At 57.6% G+C, this 17,940-nt stretch overlaps 2 protein-coding genes across 4 annotated transcripts; one reads left to right on the plus strand and one right to left on the minus strand.

Annotated features, from left to right (window-relative positions):
• Window positions 1-1,031: 1,031 nt before the first annotated feature.
• On the minus strand, window positions 1,032-8,600 carry DBNDD2 (dysbindin domain containing 2). Of its 3 annotated transcripts, none has more exons than XM_010397019.4 (4): window positions 8,504-8,600; window positions 2,985-3,140; window positions 2,409-2,552; window positions 1,032-1,628 (listed from the first exon to the last, which is right to left on the minus strand). In XM_010397019.4, the coding sequence occupies exons 1-4, from the start codon at window positions 8,508-8,510 to the stop codon at window positions 1,420-1,422; spliced, it is 516 nt and encodes a 171-aa protein (XP_010395321.1). In that variant the 5' UTR covers window positions 8,511-8,600; the 3' UTR covers window positions 1,032-1,419. The 3 variants fall into 3 exon arrangements, with proteins under 3 accessions (XP_010395321.1, XP_039419328.1, XP_010395322.1); XM_039563394.1 differs by lacking the exon at window positions 8,504-8,600 and adding an exon at window positions 7,904-8,134; XM_010397020.4 differs by lacking the exon at window positions 8,504-8,600 and adding an exon at window positions 4,449-4,640.
• Window positions 8,601-12,134: 3,534 nt separating this feature from the next.
• LOC109144316 (neuritin) lies at window positions 12,135-16,473 on the plus strand. The gene is made up of 3 exons (XM_039563397.1): window positions 12,135-12,324; window positions 12,715-12,862; window positions 15,451-16,473. The coding sequence occupies exons 1-3, from the start codon at window positions 12,282-12,284 to the stop codon at window positions 15,677-15,679; spliced, it is 420 nt and encodes a 139-aa protein (XP_039419331.1). The 5' UTR covers window positions 12,135-12,281; the 3' UTR covers window positions 15,680-16,473.
• The last annotated feature ends 1,467 nt before the right edge of the window (window positions 16,474-17,940 follow it).

Consider the following 17,940-nt stretch of genomic DNA (forward strand, 5'->3'; position numbering starts at 1 on the left):
CGTGTTGCTAATTAATGGCATCACATAAAACCAGAAAAGTCAGCATGCCCAGAAAAAAAAAAAGGGCATATTTACATAATATTGTTGGGTTTGGTGTTTTTTTACACTGGGCAACTCCTTGCAACAGGATACTGGTAGGTAATAAAGGTTTAGGTGCATTTTGGAAGTGATCAGCCAAATTAAAGGTAAAAACATCCACCCAGAGCTATTAATTACCCTGTACCTAGTTAGGGAAGTCCCTGTGCTACGATCTGAAAAGTCATGGAGCCTGGCCCTTTTTTCTGGATCAATTTCCCATCTTCAGGCAGCACATGCAACATATTTATGCTGCACTTGGATATGGGGCACTCCAGCTGGTCCCACAAAGTGTTGGCTGACACAGGAGCAGTGCAGTAATGTCTCAACACCCCCTGGGAAGCAGCCAGGATGAGGAGCATTCCCTGGCTTCTGTTGCTTATCTCCCAGGCTCCTTTCCCCGTCGTGACCACGGTTGTGCTGAGGCAGGAGCAGGGACAGTGCTTTGGTGGCCTGCAAGTGCTGATACTGGCAAGGGGCCTGTGGCCAGCTTTGTGCCCAACTCCTCTTGGCCTGGCCTGCAGGGACCAAGCACAATGGGCTGTGAGGTGGTACTTCACTCCTGTGGAGCAGCACTGGGGGAGCAGCTGCTGGTGTTCTCTGCTCAGCCCATTTGCGTGGGAAGTCCCCAGTGTGCTCATGGCTGGTGGTTCCAGGTCAGGAGCACCCCAGGCCTGCTCAGGCCAGCTGCGTCTGTGTGGCTCTCTCCATCCTGGAGGCAGAGCCCGAGTTGCCCAGCATCGTGACCTGCTGTACCACCAGCCCTTCTCTGCCAAGGTCTGTGCTGTCTGCTCCTGCCCTGGGTGCAGGAACCATCCCCAGCCTGTGCAACAGGAGGTTTCATTTGCTCCTGCATGGCACAATGAGCACACTGGCTTTGCACTGCTCTCTGTCCTGCAATCCACTCTGAACCCTCATCCCCCATGCTGTTTTCTCCCAATGACGCACACACCCACTGCTTGGTTAGATCAGTGTTATTTCTCTCTGTGCCATCATTAAGTGCTTGTCTGGACAGAACCTTTGTCAGTAGGGCAGGGGGAACTGGGATCCTAAGGAATGGCTTTCTGGGAATGGTGGGGCTGTGGGATGCTGAGCATATTGGGGGGGGGTGAAGCAGGGAGTGTTAGCAGCAAAGCCTGAAGAGTTAATTTTGGGAGCTTACAATACCCCTATCCTTCTCCTTTGGCTGCCAGAAGAACACGTGGAGGGAGAGGAGAGGAAAACCATCTCTCCCCACTGGCAGGGCAGCAGTCCAGGATGGGGTTTACTGAGCACCAGCAGCTTTCCTTCTTCTGGGCTGACAAGTCCGTACGGAGGAGGCTGGGAGCAGGGCAAAGCTGGCTGCTAGCTTCTCACCACCTGCTCTTTGGGACTGTCCTCCTGCAGGTCCTCCTCATCCGACTGCACCACAGGGGTCTCGGCCCCCTCCTCACTGGTGTCCAGGCTGTTCAAATCCGTGGAGGCGGAGGACGTGGAGGAAATGCGAGACTTGCTCTCGGCTGCCTTGGGCACTTGCAGGGTGATCTCCTCTGGGCACTGGCTGGCATCTGCCCCTGGAGAAGAGAGCAGTATGACAACGAAAAAGGCTTTTGGAGGTTTATTGCTGCCTAAGCTTCATGGATAGCCCCTGCAAGACTAATTCCTCAGTGAGCTATGCATTCCTGACTGCTCCCCATGTGGCTGCTGCAGCCATTCCCCACCTCACACCCCCGGCTTGGCTCAGGCCAGTTGCTGCACATTCCTTCCCCGTTTTTGGCAGCAGAGCCTCTTCCATCTTGCCTGAAACACAGCTCAGAGCCACGTTGTGTGGGGCTGTTGGCTGCAGCAGGCGAGGAGACTTTTGGTTTGACCTCATTACAGTGTGTGAGTAGGGAGGAATGTGCTGGCACCCCATGGTTTCCCTGAAGACCCCAGCCCAGGTCCCTGGGGTCTAGCTGGGAGGTGGAGAGGTTCTGCAGCCTTCCTGCTCAGCACAATGAGCTCTGCAGCATGGTGGGGACCTTGGGAGTTGTGACAAGGCACTGGCTGCTCCAGAGAAGCTTCAGGGTAAGGGAATTTGACCCACAGACTCTGGGAGGTGCCTGGGCTCTTCTGTCTTCTGCAGCATAAGGTATTTACAGGGGTCTGTATGTGTGGGCTGTGGAGGTGGATACTGATGTGGAACAGCCCAGTATGAGGTCCCTCCAACCTCACAGACTGAGCCCCAGTGTCTGCCTTGGGGGGGGTGTGGATCTGCCCACAGGGTGGCCGGGGCTGAGGAATGAGTCAGTGTGGGCATGGGGGGCAGGAAGGGCTTCCAGCCTGGCCCACAAAGGGTTTGGGACTGCACATACCTGGCAGGGACCCAACAATGCTGCTCTCCTCTGTCCCACAGCCCAGAAACACATCCACAGTGTCCTGGTCTGACAGGTCCAGCACGTCCATCTGCTCCAGCATGTCCACATTCACCTCCATGGAGGAAATGCTGCCTAAGGGGGCTGCAGAGACAGAGGCCAGTGAAACGGTGAGTGATAGTGCCAGGCAAAGGGCACCATCAGCCCTGTGCAGGCAGGACCCTGAGGAGGGAGACCAGCCTTGCCACAAGGAACTGAATTCTACTTGCTGGTAAGAGGTCCCCAGGAAAATCATGTTTCCTCTGGAAACCCCTGCTGTGTCACTGCAGTCCTTGTCCCTGCTCCAAAATGCAGCCTGCCCGAAGTCAGACTCTACAGGGCGCCAGCCTGGGTACAGTGCCTTCGGTTAAGGGGTGTGAGTAATCCACAGCACACCCACACGCAGCCAGTGTTGTCCCATCTTGGTGCAGGGCATGCACGTCCTGTTTAAACTGGGGATGTCCCACCAATCCCTACCCCCTGTGTCATTGTCCCCTGAAACACCCCCAGCCCCATGCTGGTGCCCACAGCACGTACGTCTCCGGTGCTCTATCTGCAGGTGAGACATTGGGAAGAAGAAATCCACATCATGCTGGAAAACCTCCTCAAAGAACTTCTGCCGGTCCCGTAGTTTCAGCTGCTGCTGCTGCATTTGCTCTGCATCCAGGTTCCGCTGGGCCTGCTCCATGTCAGCTGGGGAGTAAAGGTGAAGAGAGTTGGACTAGGCAGGGCTGTCTGAGCCCTTCCGCCTGTCCCAGCTCACACTTCATGGTTGTGCTGGATGGTTGGTGGTTCCCTTCTGCTCTGCTTTACTGATTTAGTCACCATGGATAGATGTTACACACCAGAACAGCAGCATCACCAGCACTTGCTGTGCTGGAGCCTCAGATTCCACCCCTGAGGTGCAGGGCAGCCGGGAATGGGGAGCTCATACACTCTGCTCACAACAGCTGAAGGGAATTGTCAAGGGGGAAAGGGAGCTGGTGTGAGATCAGCAGCAGTTTGCACACGTTCAAGTTTCAGTTTCCCTGCTACCAAACAGAGGGCTGTCTGTGAATGCTAACGAGCAGGGGAACTCACAGGGTCAAGAGCTGGCCTTAGTGCTCCAGGCTTTCTGGGCTGAAGAATGCACAAGGAATAAAAGGAACTGGCAACCCTGTCACCCCTGCCCGTGCACAGCACTGCCTGTGCACAGCACTGCCTGCGCACACCCCCGCCACCACCGTCGCTATAAATGCAGCCGCACCCACGCTCGCAGGCTCCCACTCACATCCCCGCTCACAGCCAGCTTGGCTTCTGCCTGCACAAACATTTTCATTCCTGTAATTCCTCACGCAGTTCACCGCCGGTGCCTCTGTCCCCAGCTCACGGGAGGAAGCGATGGGAGCCCTTGGGCTGTTGTTGAAGGAGCTTGTTGCTGTATCTCTGCTCCTGGTAACTCGCTTTTGGGCTGGGTACCCAAAATAGCAAGGACCCAAGTGGCACAGAGAGGCTGTGGTTGGTGGCCCCAGCTGTTCCCAGGCTGGTGTTTGACCTCAGCCATTCCACATTTCCTTTCTGCTGCACTTGGCCCAACCGGCACAAGGAAAATGTGATTATTGGAGCAGGCGGTGTAATAACCAAGGAAACCAAACAAACATCCTGTGCTCTGCCTGAGCACAGCCCAAACCCTCTGCTCCTCCAGGCTGGGGAGGAGGGAACAGAAGGAGCAGCATCCCCACCCTGTCTGGCAGGAGCAGGGGCAGGGGCAAGGACAGCAGGGGAGCTGGCTGTCAGCAGCATGGAGTGGCACAGGACTCACATAGGAGAAAGGTGGTGAGCCTGGTGAGATGTCGTGGAGATCAATGTCACATCTTCCTGAGAGCTCTTCCAGGGCTTCTCTGTATCCCGTTTCTGGGGCATCCTTCAGTGAAACCCCATCATCTGCAGGTGCCTGCCCCAGCGGGCTGGGTTGTGCTGGCAGCACCACGTGGGAATGCACCGTGACTCAGGGCGACTCACCACACACTCCCTTGGAAGAGGCTCTGGTCTTCTTCTGGCTGCTCAGCGTCTTCCTGCACTGCCTAGGGCAGCAATCCAGGCTGCCCGAAGGGGTCTCTGCCTTGGTATGTCTGACCAAAGCACTGGTGCCTGCTCTGGTGCCGAGGCTCAGTGTGCTGTGCAGGGCCCAGCATGGTGGTGCCAGTGAACCTTTCCTCCCGGAAAAGCTGCCTCAGCAGGTGGCTGCAGCCCGATGCTGCTGCGGTACAGCAAAATCTCCAGCCTCCCTGTGCTGTGTGCAGAACAGAATGAAGCCAGAGACAAGAAGGGAGTGATCAAGGCACCAATTATGGAGCTGTCTCCCTTTAGCAGCTGGCTGTCCCAGGCAGAGCTGTGCTCCCCGGCCCAGCTGTGCTGAATCCATGGCAAACTGCCGCAGTTCACCACACCGAGGAGAGCCCATGGTGCTCCAGCTGTAAGGAGGCTGGGCTCAGGGCAGAGGCTGTGCTGGCTCCGGGATTCAGGGTGGCAGACCAGCTCTCCATGGGACATCTTGCCAAAGGGACCTCAGTGTGGAGGTAAGGAGCAGACTGTCCAAATCCTCCTGCAGTGCAAATACAAAATGAACCGAAATGCTCTTGGGCGCTGTCCTGTGTGCCATGAATGTGGCTGATCTGGGCTGTAAATGCTCTCTCCCCGGCACGTGACCGATACTCGCAGTAAGTGTGCTTGGGGAGAGCGATGACGGCTGCTGGTGGCAGCATTCCTGTGGGCGCCAGGGTTTTTCTTGAGGGAGAAATTAGCAGGACCTGTTTATGAACTTGTTTTCGAGCTCTGGTCGGGGAGTTGGGCACGAGCACTGAGATCCCATTATGTAAGGAACGCCGGCAGCGAGACAGCAGCTGGGGCTGTGCTTGGCCCTGCCTGACCCGTGACCGCGGTGAGAGTCGGGGATGGAGCCTTCCCCCCTCGCAGGGCTCTTCCGGGCCCAGGGCGAGCGAACAGCCCTGCTAGTGTGGCTGCCCCCCGGCAACCCTCGCCGGCGAAATAAAGGAGCGCGGCGTTCCCTGCCGCGGCCCTTCCCCATGTGACGGCCGGTCACACTCCGTGGCTGTCCGTCGCGGAGATTGTCTCATCCGGCTGGCATGTTCCCACCGCGGGACACGTTCGCACACACAATGCGGCCCCTGTGCACCGTGGGGGATCTGTCGGTACCTGCTGGTGGCCTGGCTTTTATTACTATTGTCATGGTTATTACTACAGCCCGCTCAGCCAAGGGGCTGGAGGCTGATCAGCATTCAGAGCCAGGCTCTGCCCCGCTGGCTGAACCGCCCAGCGCGGCTGCGGCGGCTCCGAGCGCCCCGCTGCCTTCAGATCCTTCCGGCTCTCACGGCTTATTCGCCAGCGCAGCTCGGAGAGGAACTGGGGCCAAACACTGGTGCAGAGTTTTGGCGGGCAGGACAGGGCAGGATCCCCCGCAGGAAGGGCGGGCAGGGATTTCCTTCTCACCTGCTCCTAGGCAGATGCCCGCAGGGTGGGTGAGCTGTGGGCGAGGATGATGACCCCACTGGGTCCCTCTGCCCTGCCAGGGCGCACCGAGGAGCCACCACCCCTCGCGTTGTGTGGGCTCGTGGCCACGCTGTGGTGGGGAAAGGCGTGGGAGGGTTGGCTGAGAGGCAAAGCTCTGTGAGCTCTCCCATCCGCACCTTCGCCAGAGCAGGCTGGAAGAGGAGCAGCTCCTGGGATGCAGTTTGGATGGGACAGGGGCCAGACAGGGCTGGAGGGTGCTGGGAGCACCAGCTGAGTGTACTCGGACCCAGCTGCCTTTCTGCTGGGAGAGGATGCACTTTTCATCCTTCATGGCCAACGGGATCCCGGCACACCCCCCTCTGTGCCGGTAAATAGGAGGGGTGTGTTTGAGTTGGGAGAAGGATTGTTAGTGAAGGCACAAGGCCAAGAGAGGATGGGAATGGCCTTTTCTTGAGGCCACAGCTCTGCAATATCTTGCAGAGATTTCAAGGGATTTAAAGAAGGTCCTGAAAAATAATATGGGCTGTGGAAAGGAGCAGCAGGTGCTGGGGAGGTGAGCAGAGTTTAAGTGGGAGGTTGCTCCAGGCATGGGTCAGTTCCCTGGTGCATGAAAGAGCTGGAGTAGGCTGGCTTTTGCACTTCTCCCTGAGCCTTCCTGGAGCCCAAACCCCTGACTCTGCTCCTCCAGAGAAGCCCAGTATGCCCCACTGCTCCCAGCTTGCCAGGATGCACCTTTCCCACCCCCCAAAGTCTGCGAGGAGATGGGTAGGGGACGATGCAGCTCCGTAGATGCAGGGCTCACTGCATCTTCTGGGATGCTGTGCAGAGAAGGCAAGCCTTTCCCTGTCACCCTGCCCCAGCACAACCCCTGCCGAACAAGGATAACTCCCAAGGGCTTTCAGCTCCTTCAGCCTTGGGAGAAGCGGCTGGTGGGGAGAGCTGGCAGTGCCCCAGAGAATCATGCAGGGTCAAGCCGTGCAGAGATAGGATGCTCAGACGCCGGCTGCCTGAGTGTTAATGCCCTGCACAGTTCTCCATCGGCACGTCTGACCTCGTGTTGCAGCACAGCAAAAAATAACCGTAGTCCTGATGAGAGGAAATGCACCAGGCGAGTGCGAGAAAGGCAGTGGTTTTGGCAGGGCTGCTTGCTGGGAAAAGCAGCGGGGGGGGAATTGGGAGAGAGGACATGGCACCTCGTAACCCCTGTGTGTGCCGTGGTTTCATCGCCTGCACTCCTCCGAGCGATCTCCAAATCCCCTGCGTCTCAGCACTAAAAATATCCCTCCCTGCCGCCCGGAGCTCCTTCCCCGGCAGAGGCTGTGTCATAAGACCCTGCTATTTGCGGGGCCCTGCTTCCTTTCATGCGAGGAGAAGCACGAGAACGGGGCAGCGCGGTGCCCGGGGCACGGCAGGCACGACCCGGGCACGGTCCCTGGCAGGCTGCTCCTCTACAAGCCCCGGTCCCCCGGCTGCCGCTCGCCCCGCCGCTCGCCAATGAGTTTGCTCTGCTCAGCATCCTCAGCCCTGCGGGTATGGGGGGATCCGCTCATTCCGGGAGCCACGGGGCTCCCAGGGCTGCCGATACCACTTCAAAACAAGCCCGTGACCCAACAGGTTCCCGAGCTCTGCCACTTCCCAAGCAGGTGTCCCTCAAATCCCCCCGGTCCCCGAGCATCCCCGTCCCAGGCACGGAGCTCCGCGGGCAGCCCCTGCCCTACAAGCAGCCGGGCAGCGGGGCTGGCAGCAGGTTGGTGCAGCGGGGGGCTCGGGGGCGGCCGGGGCCGGAGGCTCCGGGGGCGGCAGGTGGGGCACAGCCGCTTTGCCAGGGGCATCAGGTGGACGCTGCAGGGAGAATGGAGGGGATATGGCACCCCAGCCCTGCCCGCCCGCCCGGTGCGGTGCCCCGCTCCCATCCCGCCGAGCCCACCCCCGCGACCGGCACTTACCGGGCAGCCGCCGGCTGCGGCTCTGCGCCCCGGGGCCCGACATGCGGCTGCTGCGACCGGACCGGGCCGGGCCGGGCGGGGGGACGGGGCTCAGTGCGGGCCCCCCCCGCCGCCGCCGCTCTCCCAAGCCGCGCTGCGGGGCGGCGCTCGGCGCGGCACGGGGCGGTACCGGCGCGCCCATCACCGCGGCACCGCGGCCGCGCCTCCCGCCCGCTGCCCCGCCGGGGTCCCGCACCGCCGCTGCCGGGGCCGCCGGGAGTCCTGCGGCGGGGATGGGGTCTCCGGCCAACAGGGAGAATCAGAAGGTCCCCGTGAAGGGTCCCTGGCCCCCATGGAGAGCAGGGTTCCCGTGCGCGGTACCCGGTCCTCTACGTTCCTGGGACCCACGGAGAGTCCCCATGCAGGCAGGGTCCCTGGCCCCGAAGAAGGGTCCCTGCAGAGGGTCCCTCCCCACCACAGCCGCCCCAGGCAGAGATCAGTGCCCGCAGTGGTGGCCTGCAGGTGCCCTGCTCCGGCAGGAGCTTTGCCCCGCGTGGCAGGAGGTGGGCAGGGGGAGGCGGGGGGAGGCAGGGACTCTGCCTGAGCAGGGAGAACAGTTACCATTCATGCTTGCTTTTTCTTTGCTTATCTTCTCAAAATGCCCAGCTCATGCATTCCCGCAAGAGAGAGGACAGCATGATGTATTGATGGGCCAGGGGCTCCCTCCCCATCTCATTCCTGGCCTCGTGAGACCCTTATCCCCAGCAGACCTCACTCTGGGGTGCTTTCTCCCACGTTCAGCCCTGCACATCAGGGCTGCTCCTTGGCAGAGCCACGGACTTGGCCGCCGCCTCCTTCCTGTGTCTCAGCAGGGTGAGTCAGTGCCTCGCCGTGCCCTGCGCCAGCTCTGCCCGGAGCCTGGTCACTGCCAAGCCGGAATGGGGGACATCCACTGTGCCCTTTGCTGTGGCTGGAAGGGAGTTTCCAGTGTCTGTGGCGTGTCCCGCCTGTCCCGTCCTCAGTGTGTTCCTCTCACTGTCTGCATAACAATAGATAACTAGGTATTGTTTGTATCCCAGCTCTATTTTGGCTACTGTTGCTCTGCAGTCGCCCCTATGTCTCCTGGGTCCTCCTGCTGCCGAAAACCGGCTTTGTGCTGGGGACCCGGAGCCTGCACCCTGGGGCTGGCTTCAGCTTTCACGGCGGTTTTGAATTTTGTCCACATAAATGTTTATCCCTATCCATAAGCACCTGCCTGATGATTTGCATCGTAGTGCGGGATGCCAGCACTGCAGTTTGGGGGGGACCAGGCTGGTGTAGCACGAGTGGGGCTTATGGTCTCTGAGGAGCTGCAGGAGCAAATCTCTGCTGGGTGCCTGCCGGCGCCGGCTTGTTCACAGCTCCGTGTGGCCTCCGGGCAGCATCAGCCTGTCGGCACCGTCCCTACTGCCCCCCTGCCCTGCCCTGCCCGGCCCGGCCCGGCCCGGCCCGGCCCAGCCCTGCCAGTGGCGGGGCGAGGAGGCAGGGCCGGGGAATTAGCTCAGGTCTCTGCTATGTGACACGTCTGTGTCTTTTGGCACCAGTCACTGCTGCGAGGCAGGGAGGCTGTTTGTGCGCACACGAGTTTTCGGAGCACCCCGAGGTCCCCAGGGCTCACTGCATCCCGAACCCCCGCTGCGGGGACGACACATGTGGGTGCTGCCCGTGCAGAGTGACACGTTCCCAGGCCCCTCACTGTCGTGGCCCCTTCATCCTGCCTTGCCGGGAGGGCGTAGAAAAAGCACTGATATCATCGGCACCGAGCCTGACTCATCCTGGCTCTTCAGCACAAGCCGTGCCGCTCAGCGGGGCACACATTTTATTCCAATTAAACCATTGCAGGCAAGCCAGCTCTACATAATGATTTTTTTTTTTTACTCGTAGCAAAGCGTGCCTGCCCCGGGCCAAAAGGTGAGAGGGGACATAAGTGACACTGGAGTCAGTGGAAAGTCTCCACTCCTGGTACGGAGCCCTAAGAATAAGTCTTGCCAGAAACCTGCAGGGTCTGTCTCGGCTGCCGCAGCATCCCTGCCTCCCTTGTGCCTCCAGTGCAGGCTCACAGCACTGTCTTGTGTCAACAGCCCTCGCCCTAACCGCAAATGCCCAGGTCGGATTGTCACCTCTTCTCCCCACGACACCGAGTCCAGCTCCTGCCAAAAAGACCCCGGGGGAGGCAGCATCAAAGTGCCCCTGTCACTGTGAGAAAACGTAAGGTGACTTGTTCCTCCTGCCTTTCCTGCTCAGGTTTTTCCCGTTTATTAGAGGTTTGGGAGGTGAGTCAGGGAGCTGCGGGGTGAGGATGCAGCTGGGGAGGAATCAGCAGCTAAGGGAAAGGCAAACCAGTTCCAGGCACAGGTGAATCACTTGCTGGTGAAAATACATCTTATTCTCTGGGAGGCGTGCATGGATGGGGCTGAGAGTGAGCTGCAGCTTGACTCCATCAGAAAATTGTGGAGTCAAGAGAAAAACAAGGCAAGGCAAGGCTGCTTTTCCAGTAAATGAGGCGATACATTGCAAAGGAGCAGCCTGCAGCCGGCAAAGCTCCAGCAACCCGTAGTCCTGTGGCTCCCTTAAAAGGGGCGATTTTAGCCTGGGACAGCGGGGAGACAGAAAAGCCATAAACACCCTCAAAGGAATGTGGCTGCCGAGAAACGAGAATCTCCGCAGGCGAGGAGAGGTGGGGGGAGCCCGGAAGGGGTTTGCAGCACCACTCCATGCCTGGAACCAGCCGGTTCCTTGGCCATGCCCTGTCCCGAGGGGAGGATCCCAGTCCCAGTGCTAACAGTCCCTGTGTGGTGCTGGGGGAGGCTCCTGCCAAGCCCCGGGGGTATCATGTCCACATGTCCTCGGGCCCGATGCCATACAGACATCGCTGTTTGCCAGCTTCTGGCACGAGAACTGGTAGAGCTGGGAGGTCGTGTCCGGATAGGACACCAGCCTTGGCCGAAGAAAGAGCAGGCAGGGCTGGTAGAGGGTGCCTGTCCCAGAGGAATTTCCTCTCCATCATATCCCACTTCTTTAGGGGTGGCTGAGCTATTCTGCAGACTCTGCTCTTAATGCCATGGAGCAGCCCTGTGTCCTGGGGCATTGTGCAGGTTCTTGGGAAGCACCCTTGGGGCTGGCTTGTCCCTGCAGGTAGCTGAGACCATGCGGTAACACCTCTGGGCCAGGCTTTGCCCTGTATTTCCCAGGCCGGTGGCAAATGGAACGTGCATCAGCAGCCTGACTGAAATCACTGTGCTGCTTGCTTTTCTTCCAGGACTGATGAAGATGCAGCACGTGACACTCATCTGTAAATAAATGTTGTAGTTTGTTGTTTTTGCTGCTCTTTTGTAAAGAAATAGTCTTTGGTTTTCACACCTCAGCTCTTCTTGCATTAGATTTGGGTGTGTACAGTGTTTGCAGAGTTGTGGTTTCCAATTGCTCCGGGTTCCTGGGGCTGGAGGTGTCTGCGTGTGGTGGTGCAGCTGCCCTGGGGGTGAGGGTACCCGTGCACAGAGGGGTTCCACTTATGAAGGTCCTGGTACTGGGCACTGGTCGTGTTCATGGGCTGGAGCAAAGCAGTGTCCCCAAGAGCAAAGCTATCACCAGAAAGGAGAGGGGTCTGACATGACCAGCCTCCACAGCAATGCCACCAAAGCAGGCAGGAAACCTTCTGTTCCCCTTCCTGCTGGAGCCAAAGGGACTCCTGGAGCGAGAGCTAGGATCAGGCCACAGACATGCAAAATCCCAATTGATGCCACAAAGGCCATGCAGCCTTGGGAATTGCTGGAGCCAGGGTCTGGGCAGAAGGTTTTGGAGCTGTAGGTGCTGATGTTTAAGGCTTTGACCCTTAAAACGCTCTAGGCTTTGCTTCCCACCCTTCATTGCGTTCCCCTGTGCTGTTCAAGAGTACCAAGCGAACAGAACCTCGCCCTGCCCGGATTCCTGCAGCGGGCACTGTCCCATGTCCCCCACTTGCGTCACGCCTGCAGTGGGCAGCAGAGGTTGTGGTGGGCAGGGGGCTTTGGGGTGAGGATGCTGGTGCCGGGGGGCCCTGGGCGCTGGTGCCTGGAGGTGGCTATGGAGTATGTGGAGCTGTGGGTGCTGGCAGAGACTCCCGGCGGGATGCGATGCGGGAGGTGCAGGGCTGCGGGATCCCGGGGCTGCGGAGTGGGGGGCTGGGGGTGCTCCCGGACGCTCGTTAGCCTCGGCCCAGCCCCCTCCTTAATTAGCCGCGGCCGAAGCTGCTCATTAGCGGCGACCGGGGACGGGTGCCCTCCCCGCGGAGGCGGGAGGGAGGGGAGCGCTGCTGGCCCCGGTGGTGCGGACACCGGCACTGGCAGCGGGAGCGGAGCTGGAGCCCGAGCCCGGCGGAGGGATGGGGCAGCGGCGGGGCCCGGCCGTGCTGCTCCTCGCCCTGGGTGAGGGGATGTCGGGGCGGGGGGACCGGGCGGTGTCTGGGGTATTCGGGGGGGATGGGGACGAGACGCGATGAGGTGTCCCATTCTTCCCTCCCTCTCTCCCTCCGTGCGGGCGGGCTCCCCTGGCCGTCCCCCCGCCGGTCACTACCCCCCGGCCCGGGCCGGGGGTGCTGGTGCCGGGATGCCCGCCCGGGCGGGCTGGGCTCGGGTTGCCCCGTGTCCGCCGGGCTCTGGGCAGACGCCGACAGCGCCGGGCACAGGCGGGGGGCGGCGGGGGCTCGGGGCTGTCCTGCGTGGAAGGGGCCGCTCGCCGCGCTGGGGCACCCCGGGGCGGAGGTGGGCTCTGTCTCCAAAGGCGCCGGTGCTCACTTCGCCCCCCGGGGCTGGCAGGGCACCTGGCCGGGCTGCTGGCAGCGGGACCCGCCTGTGCCGACGCTTACCGGGGCCTCTCGGACTGCGTCCTTAAGCTGGGGGACAGCATGGCCACGTACGAGGAGGAGGAGGGCATCGAGCTGCAGGGGCTGCGCCGAGTCTGCAGGTGAGTACGGTGCATGGCCAGCCTGTCTTTTGGCATTGCCCCTGTCTGTCCTGCCGTCCTGAGTCCCGTCGTGCCTGCACACACACATGTGCTCCACACCTCCCTCCGGTTGCAGATAAACCCAGTGAGCTTCCTTTCTCTGTCCGTCCGTTCATCCATCCATCCATCCATCCATCCATCCATCTCCTGCCTGTCTCCCACCGGAGTTTGTATCCCTGGTCCTTGGCAGCAGCTCCAGCCTCCAGCACTGGTCCCATGAGACCCTGCATGCCCGCAGCCAGGAGGAGCGGGGCTGGAGAGACGCGACCCACTCTGCACCCCAGGAAAATCTCCCCTGGATCCCAGGACTCAGGCAGTGATGTGCAAGTGGCTGCTCTGGCCCAGGGCCCAGCACTGCCGGCAGCAGGCTGCACTGGGCATCAGGTGGGTCCTGCTGCCCAAAACAAGCCTTCTCCCTCCCTGTCCAAACCCTTCATCCTTCAGGCTTGGATTGTCCCAGCCCTGGTTTGCCTGAGTTTGTAGTGATGCCCTGAGATGACGGTATTGGGAGGATGTTAACTTTAGCAGAACTGAAGAAAAGCTGGATGATGAGGGGTGGTGTTGGTCAGGTTTGGGGAGAGGTCTGCTTAAAAAGCAGACGAGCAGAAGCGACAAGGTGGATGTAAAACGTTTGCAGAGGTAAATGGAGGCAGCTTTGCATCTCCAGAGCGACCTATGGGGAGTGAACAGGAGTTACAAGGAAATGCAGGCAGCAATGAAGGGAAAACCCAGGTGCCTGGGGGTGGTGGAAACCTGGCAGAGCAAGTTGGAGGGCTGAGTGCCCTGGGGTCAGGCTTTCTGAGCTGCTGGAATCCAACCTGCAGGCTGTGGCCTGCTCTGTATTCTCCCTTCTCCAGGAGACAGCCTGGATCAGGATGAACAACCTCTCTGGGACCTGCCTACGGCTGGGTTGAAATGGGAACTGCTGTTTTGGACAGAATTGATACTTTTTGGTTGTTTTTTTTAAAGGAGGCTTTTTGGTATTAGAAACACCCAAGGAGTCAGCCCAGCCCATGCTGGGACTGGAGGAGCGATTCCTTCGCTGAAGCTCACGTGAAATGTGCGAGCTGAGTTTTTCTTACAGCTCAGAGGCACAGACCGCCACCGAAACAGGTCCTGAGATCTTCCCCAGCAGGAAGTTGATGATGTCCCAGCTTTCTGCCAGGAAATATTTCTGAATTACTTGCCTTTGACGCTCAGCCTTATCCACTGCTGCTTGCATTTCTGGTGCCGTGGTCCCCTCTCCAGGAGCGTGGGTGAGGGATGGACAGGGAGCCAGGAGCTGCTGTGGGGGCTGGTGATGTCTCAGCCCTGTGTGCAGCGCTGCCCCAGAGCCGGCCGGGCAAGGTGCTTGCCAGCAGCCTGCCTGCCCGAGCAGATGGGGGCTGTGAAGGCTGAAACGCTGGCAATTGCCATCCCAGCTGAAAGCAGATCCAGGCCGGAGCTGCCATTCCCCTTCACCTTCCCCCAGCTTGTTTTGCCTTAAGACATGGGTCAGGTTTAACTCTTACCTGTCAGAGCTGCCTTCTGCTGCCGCTGCAGATCGGGAGTGAGCGCCGGAGGTTGCCAGTGTTGGCAGCAGCTTTTCTCATTATCTGGGGACGTTTATTCTGCCACAGTGACTCGGTTTAATGAACTACCTCACAGCTGGTGTTCTGACGTAAGCCCTGGGTCTAAGTAAGCAGAGTGCTCAGGTTTGCCTGTCTGCACAAAGGTGTCATCTCCAGCACAGCACACTCAGACAGCACTGTGCTGTCCTTTTGGGTGCACAGTGTCCCCACTCAGCCAGCTGGGCTGCATCCCCTTCCTGACGGGTGGCATGTGTGCCTGGTGTGGTGGCAGACACCGGGAAAGTGTCAGAGCAATTGCTCCTATCCTCCAGGCAGTCCCCAGCTTGCAGGGAGCTGGGCGTGGTGCCCAGCCCCAGCCCATGTGCGACAGGACAGCAGTGCAACTCCCGGGTTTGTTTTTTTTTCTTTGCCTGTTTTGTCTTTTCCCTCTGTTACTCCCCAAAAGCCTCTTTCCACTGAACAGCTTCTACTTGTGCAAGTAATACCCAGCAGATAAATGGAGATGATTCTAATGAGAACACAGTGAATAATTCCTCCTGCCCCTGCCCATACCTCAGTTAAAGCTGTGACAGTCTGTGGGAGCTCTTGTCCTTCTCTGTGCTTTGTGCTCCCATTTGCCCTTGACTCTGCTTGGAGAAAGCTTGGAGAAAGTGATGAATGAGATGTGCTGGGCCTTTGTTTGCAGCCTGTGTGAGATACTCAGGGAAACATTTGTTGATGGAAAATAATGGATTTTATTGACTTCCAGAGAAAAGGGGAGGAAAAAAAAGGAATAAATAATTTCAGTGTTTTGAGATTCAGAGTTTTAGCCAAGATGCTCTGGCAGATGATGGAGGGGATGAATAGTCTGGGCAACTTGCACAAAACACGAGGGTTGTTGCTGCTTAGAGGGCAGGCTCAGGGCAGCAAGGCTCTGCCTGGCATCCAGCACTGTGGGTGTGCAAAGGGTCTGACAGCGTGGTGTCTCCCTGGCTGCAGGTATTGGGATGAATTCCACACCTGTGCCCTGACGGTGCTCTGGGAGTGCCAGAAGGAAGCAGCAGCCGTCTGGGAGATGCTGAGAAGGGAGTCACGAAAAACCAAATTTCAAGGCAGCTTGTTCGACCTCTGCAGCCCCAGCATGGCCCAAAGCTCTGCCTGGTGGATCCGTGTTCCCAACATTTCCATCCTCAGCATTCCCCTCATCGTCACTTGGCTGAACTTATAAACTCTGTGAGTATCCCAAAGTGGTGGCAGTGTGTGGCATGGCATCTTTCAGATCTGTTTTCCAAACCTTTGAGGAACACGCTGTGTGGAGCTCAGAAACTCCCGGCTCCATCCTGCGCCTGTGAGACATGGAAGAGCTCAGCACCATCTCCAGGGTGTTGAAATTTCTCTGTAATTTGGAATAACTCCTGTCCCCTTCTGCCTCAAGGCACAGGCATGGACCTGGCTGTCTGGAGATTTGGGAACTTGTACATACAGGGCATAGGATTTGGGGTAAAATTATAAATTGTGGAAAAAGGATGAATGTTGGACACTTTTGCACTCTTCTATGGCTACTGGAAGCAAACCTGTTTACTTTTCTGACTCCTTCTATCAGATCAACTCTCCAGGTTTTTGATTTGGGCACTCAAAAGAAGATGGGTATTTTTCCCACTGCTCCGTGAGGTGCAGGGGATGGTTTCTGTCCTGTCACAGGCTGAAGAGGGACCTTACTGCCTCGTGCTGGCCTTTTTTCTTTGAGGACGTGGTAAAACCCCTGCTGAACAATAATCACAGTTGCATGACTTCTCTTCCACACATCTGAATTCCTGAGTAACTTCTGTGTTATGTGTAAATCCCTTTTCTAAGGACAGAGGTCAAAAATGTTTGGGGGGGAGAGGGAGTATCAAGCTAGCAGGACGAAAGGGATTTATAACAACTCTTCTGCTTTAAAGCTTTCCCCAGGGTACCTGTAAGCAGCTGTGGGTAGAAGTGTGTAATTCCAGAGTATTAAAGTTTGTTGTAGAGCCAACAGCATGGCAGAAGTTATTTGTCCTGGCTCTTGCTCGACAGCGCAGTCTCCTCGTCTCCTTTGCAGCTCAGAGCATTGTAAGTTCTGCAGCTTCAGTACAAGCGTGGAAGTATTTGGAACAGAGAGGTGTTCGCAAGTGATTTTTGAGTATGTTAGAGGAACAACAATATTATTGGTTAGCCCAAGGCAGTCTGTTTTAAGGATGCTGATGGATCTCTGTGCCCTGCCTGGCTGCACAGGGCCACAGGGTGTGTGCTCTAATGTGTGAGCAGGGAAACCAGGGCCCTGCTAACTCCTCAGATCCCCCAGATGCATTGCAGGCACTGGGAAAGCTTCTAGAGCAAAGGATCATTTTCCTAACAGTGGTGTTGGGTCATGTTGCTTTCCTCTGGCATTCACGTGTTCTTCCTCTTGCCTTCTCTATCACTCAGCACTTGGCTCCTGCAGCAGCAGCAGGACATAATGAAGAAATTGAGGCAAATTCCAAGAAATAAGCCAGGGAGGAGAGCTGGTGTTCAGACAGCACTTCAGTGCACCTTGGCTTTCTACAGACAGCAGAGATGTTACTTACATATTCAGTCCTCAGCATCTGGGACACAAAGCCTTAGGGTGAGCAGTGGAGAAAGGGTAAAGCAGAGCATGGTAAAACCCGGAGTGAACCACTCAGATGCTTCATTTTTTTCTTCTTCCTCCACTCCAACAGCACTATTTGCTGTTTGATCCCACTCCCCACTCCCCTGTTATCTCTTGTGGCTGGGGGAGCTGAAGCGGGGGGAGTCACGTACAACCAAGACTGGAGTCTTTTGGCTCCAAATCCTGTACCTGTTCTTTGTTTAGAACAGCTGTTTAATGCCTTTAGGAAAAGAAATAAGCACAGCCCCCTAAAATCCCACAACCTTTGCCTTCTCTTTGAATTTGGCAATTCCTCTCTTAAAATTTTCTACGTTGAAACAGCTTTGGGGAAAGGGAAGGTAGAAGTATCAGATCTGCAAGAAAGCTTCTTTTTGCAAAACCATGAATGCAAATGGATGACTGCCACTGCCACTGTCTCTGAGAAGAGCAGGTGTTGGGACATACCTTCCCTGGAAGCAAATCCCTCCACTACTGCACACAAAAAAACCCCAAAGATTCATTAAGAAACAAAGACCATCTGCCACTGTTCTGGTATGGAGCAGCAGATTTTTTTTAAAGCCAAAGGTGCTTCTAAATCTGACTGAAAGCATGTGAGAGAAAAGTAGGTCTCACAGTATGGGAGTGATGAGTTTCCTCAATCAGTATTTCATTTTTAGCAGAACCTCCTCTATGACTAGGACAATTACAGTAGAAGTCCTTTAAAAAAAAAAAAAGTAATATACAGCTTCAGTTCTCCTAGGCAGTCAGCAGCCTTTCACAAAGATTTCTGATCCTACAGCACACTTCATGCTGATGCAGTGCAGCTCCTGGGATGTCCTGCAGCCTCAGGGTTAAAGCCT

The sequence above is a fragment of the Corvus cornix genome, chromosome 20 (genome assembly GCF_000738735.6).
Source record: "Corvus cornix cornix isolate S_Up_H32 chromosome 20, ASM73873v5, whole genome shotgun sequence".
Lineage (NCBI taxonomy): Eukaryota > Metazoa > Chordata > Aves > Passeriformes > Corvidae > Corvus > Corvus cornix.

Bases quoted from the DNA above. Each gene is read 5' to 3' on its own strand.
- LOC109144316 (XM_039563397.1), top strand. From the start codon at position 12,282: ATGGGGCAGCGGCGGGGCCCGGCCGTGCTGCTCCTCGCCCTGG. The intron at 12,325-12,714 runs GTGAGGGGATGT...CGGGGCTGGCAG, and splicing joins CGTGCTGCTCCTCGCCCTGG to GGCACCTGGCCGGGCTGCTG. The intron at 12,863-15,450 runs GTGAGTACGGTG...CCCTGGCTGCAG, and splicing joins GGGCTGCGCCGAGTCTGCAG to GTATTGGGATGAATTCCACA.
- DBNDD2 (XM_039563394.1), bottom strand. From the start codon at position 8,084: ATGGGCGCGCCGGTACCGCCCCGTGCCGCGCCGAGCGCCGCCCCGCAG. The intron at 2,553-2,984 runs GTACGTGCTGTG...CTGTCTCTGCAG, and splicing joins GCAGATAGAGCACCGGAGAC to CCCCCTTAGGCAGCATTTCC. The intron at 1,629-2,408 runs GTATGTGCAGTC...TCTCTTCTCCAG, and splicing joins CATTGTTGGGTCCCTGCCAG to GGGCAGATGCCAGCCAGTGC.